General features: G+C 47.4%; 1 protein-coding gene across 1 annotated transcript; it reads right to left on the bottom strand.

Moving 5' to 3' along the window:
• Positions 1–219: 219 nt before the first annotated feature.
• Positions 220–2,716, bottom strand: LOC104074090 (up-regulator of cell proliferation-like; the record flags this gene model as incomplete). Its single annotated transcript, XM_009574086.1, is given in 8 exon segments — positions 220–320; positions 323–401; positions 403–483; positions 750–1,050; positions 1,325–1,536; positions 1,539–1,627; positions 2,285–2,440; positions 2,582–2,716. Coding segments are annotated over 8 exon segments (1,154 nt in total), but the record flags the coding sequence as incomplete, so codon positions are not given.
• Between the last annotated feature and the right edge of the window lie 661 nt (positions 2,717–3,377).

The following is a 3,377-nucleotide window of genomic DNA, read 5'->3' as shown; positions in this document are numbered from 1 at the left end:
GAGCTACCTCATCAAATGCCTACTAGACAGGTAAATGCCTGTGTCTATTGAAATTCTTCAGACTTCTGAGTCTTTGTAAACCAAGGAGATCCAGAGACTCTTAGGGCACATGTAGTCCTTAGAAGGCTTAAGCAAAAAGAAATGTATTTTCTCTCCATTTAGTTAAAAAATGTATTTGGATTTGTGTAGCCATCTTTGCCCTTCCAGCTGCTCAGGTTGTTAAAGAGGAAACCCCAGGCCAAGTATGGTGTTGAGAAGAGTGGATTTCCTTGTGCTCTGCATCCCCAGCACAGCCAGCACCAACAACCTGGACTTGCCCCCAGCTTGGTGTGGAGTTGAGCCAACACATCAGCCACCCACTGCAGTGGGATATTGGAGGCTTCTACATCCACCAGCTCCATGAGAAACCCCTTCCAGCATCAGCTGGGCTGCTATATCTGGGAGTTGGACAAGTTGTCTCTGGTCCTCAGACATTTCTCTTTCCTGGGCCATTGAACATTCAGCCTCATAAAACTGCCCCAGCTCCCACATGAAATGCTCCACCCCTAAGGAGCTCTCCAAAATGTCTTTATTGAGCATGTTTAGCAACTTTGGGTTATTCCCTGATCATTCATTTTCCTGTTTGTATTGGGCATTCAGCTGGGAAATCTCCCTGGCAATGTGATCCACGTTGAATTTCAGCTATTTCAGGAAATAATGTTTTCCCACTGTGGAATGCAGCCCCCTTGCAGTAATAAATTGAGTCAAACCAGGGGGGAGATCCCAGTGACTTTGCTGTCTACATAGGTTCTGTATTTTCTCTGTCTGCCATCTTTGGTGGTAATGTCTCCCAGCTTTCCCATCCGGCACAGCTCTTTCTCCACTCTGGCCAAGTTCTTCCAGAGCTCCCCCTGCACCTGCGGCGTCTCCTGTTTGTACTTTCCCATATGTGCTGTTCCAGAAGTGATCTCTGTGGCCAGTTTGCTTCCAGTCTGTGATTTTTCACAATCATCATCCACCAAGATCTTCAGATCACGTGCCACCTCAGCTATGCTCTCAATGGTCCTTCTCCTTTGGAAGCGTTGAGTGTGCCTGCTGTGACATACTGGAGGCCTTTATCAAACCTTGCTTCATTCGTGCTACTAGTTTTTACTAGCAGACATGCCTTTGTCAAGCTCAGTGCAGGAGCAAACTCCTTCAGAAAACACTCCTCCAGTGTTTTCTTGGCGGTCCCACCCTGGTCACCAATGATGAAGCAGTATTTGGTTGTTGATCCTGGCAGACTAGATATATTCTGGCTCCCCAGTGTTCCCAATCACTATGAACACCGTTCAGAAAGCAAAACTGCTCCAAGCGTGATCTGATGTGGCCGCGAAGGTTCATAACTGTAAGGGACTCTAGGAAGAGACTGGATTTCTTCCTGTGAGCGAAGTACCAGGAAATTTCTACCAGCCCATCTGCAATTTCCTCAAATGCATCACCCGACTCCATTTCCTGGTGGACAAAGAAATTTTGGTGGTGCTGGGAAGGACTGAGAACAGTGTTGAGGCACTTGGACTCCTGGAGAAGCTGCAGTGCTCCATCTGCGTGAAGGAGATGGTTGGCATGGACATGCACACCCAGCTCTTCTCCTTGAACCCTCTGCTTTCTGGCAGGGGTTGCAGACTCCACCTCTTCACAATGCCCCTCATTGCCCAGAGCAGGCGGTTTGACTGGTGGGTGGTGTTGTGGTTTAACCCCAGTCAGCAACTAAGCCCCACACAGCTGCTCACTCACTCCCGCCTGGTGGGACGAGGGAGAGAATCGGAAGGGCGGAAGCAAGAAAACTCATGGGTTGAGGCAAGAACAGTTTAATACTTGAAATAAAATAATTAACAACAACAACAACAACAACAATAATAGTAAATTGTAACGAAGAGGAAAACAGCAAGAGAGAAAGAGAGAGAGGAACAAAACCCAGGAAAAACAAGTGACGCAACCGCTCACCACCTGCTGACTGACGCCCAGCCAGTCCCCGAGTAGCGATCGCTGCCCCCCGGCCAACTTCCCCCAGTTTATATACTGAGCATGATGTCATATGGTATGGAGTATCCCTTTGGCCAGTTTGGGTCAGCTGTCCTGTGCCCCCTCCCAGCTTCTTGTGCACCTGGCAGAGCATGGGAAGCTGAAAAGTCCTTGACTATGTAAACACTACTTAGCAACAACTAAAACATCAGTGTGTTATCCACATTATTCTTCTACTAAATCCAAAACACAGCACTATACCAGCTACTGGGAAGAAAATTAACTCTATCCCAGCCGAAACCTGGACAGGTGTCAAGGGGAAGGAGCAGCAGTGGGAGAGCAAACTGGCACACAGCCATTTTGGAGATGAGCTCCTGATGGAGGAAGCTGTCTGAGGAATGCAAAACAGCACAGACAACATCCAGGGGATGTGAGGAATCACTCCTATCCATCTCAGCTGGACAAAGGAGATCAACAGGAATGATCAGGTCATCTCCATCCACACTTGTTCCTACGCTAGCACTTCCATTTCCCAGGCTTATGCTTCTGGCCATGCCATGCAGACCCATTACTTTTCTCAGAAGATGCCGTGGTAAACCTCCTTGGGTCTGAGGCACCTGGTCATTCATGCCTTGCTCAGTGATCTCAAGGATGTCTGTTAACTGCAGCTTCCTGGTCTGATGCATCTCCAAATCTAGCATTGACAGCACAGACTGAAGTCTTTCTTCTCTCTCTGGAAAAAACAAGCGAGTAAGCAAAACTGAACATCATTACCATTCACTTAATATTATGGTGTGAAAGGAATCACATTTCCTGAAGAGAAGTGACAAACCCAGGAAATAAATAGGTCCTGGGAGCAATCCTGGAAGAACAGTCCCTAGAGGGTACTATTGGGACAGACTGAGAAGACCTCCATAAGATCAGTCTTTAAACAGTGGAGGTGCTCCAAGGTGTTTCTGTACTTCATTTTACATGTTCTTTAGGTCCTGGGATGCTCTCACTCTGTCTGGTGTTGGCTAAGCTTGGTGTACCTCAGAGGAAAATGATGATGAGACCCGGTTTTTGGTGCTGTAAAGTCACGTTACTCATAACGAAGCTTACCCTAGTTGTCTCAAAGCAGGAGCCATCTAAGCCTCCTTGTAGTGTAAATCCTAGTTGATGACTCTGGCAGGCTGGTGCAAAAACTGGGAATGCTGCATGTTCCCAGAATATGTCCTAGTCTGACTCTTGCTGAAAAGTGGCAATGGAGCATTGAGGGGCAGGAGAAACTCTTTATTGGCTCTGATATGAATTCCTAAGTACCTGCAACGTGTTCTTTCTGGGAGGGATGGCAGCCTTCTTGACACTATAGTTCCTCCTCCATCTCCCCAGATCCTGGAGAGAAAACTATGTTA

The sequence above is a fragment of the Fulmarus glacialis genome, unplaced genomic scaffold, assembly GCF_000690835.1.
Source record: "Fulmarus glacialis isolate BGI_N327 unplaced genomic scaffold, ASM69083v1 scaffold12650, whole genome shotgun sequence".
Taxonomy (NCBI): domain Eukaryota; kingdom Metazoa; phylum Chordata; class Aves; order Procellariiformes; family Procellariidae; genus Fulmarus; species Fulmarus glacialis.
The sequence above is the reverse complement of the archived record's forward strand: the minus strand, read 5'-3'. Positions and strand labels throughout refer to the sequence as shown.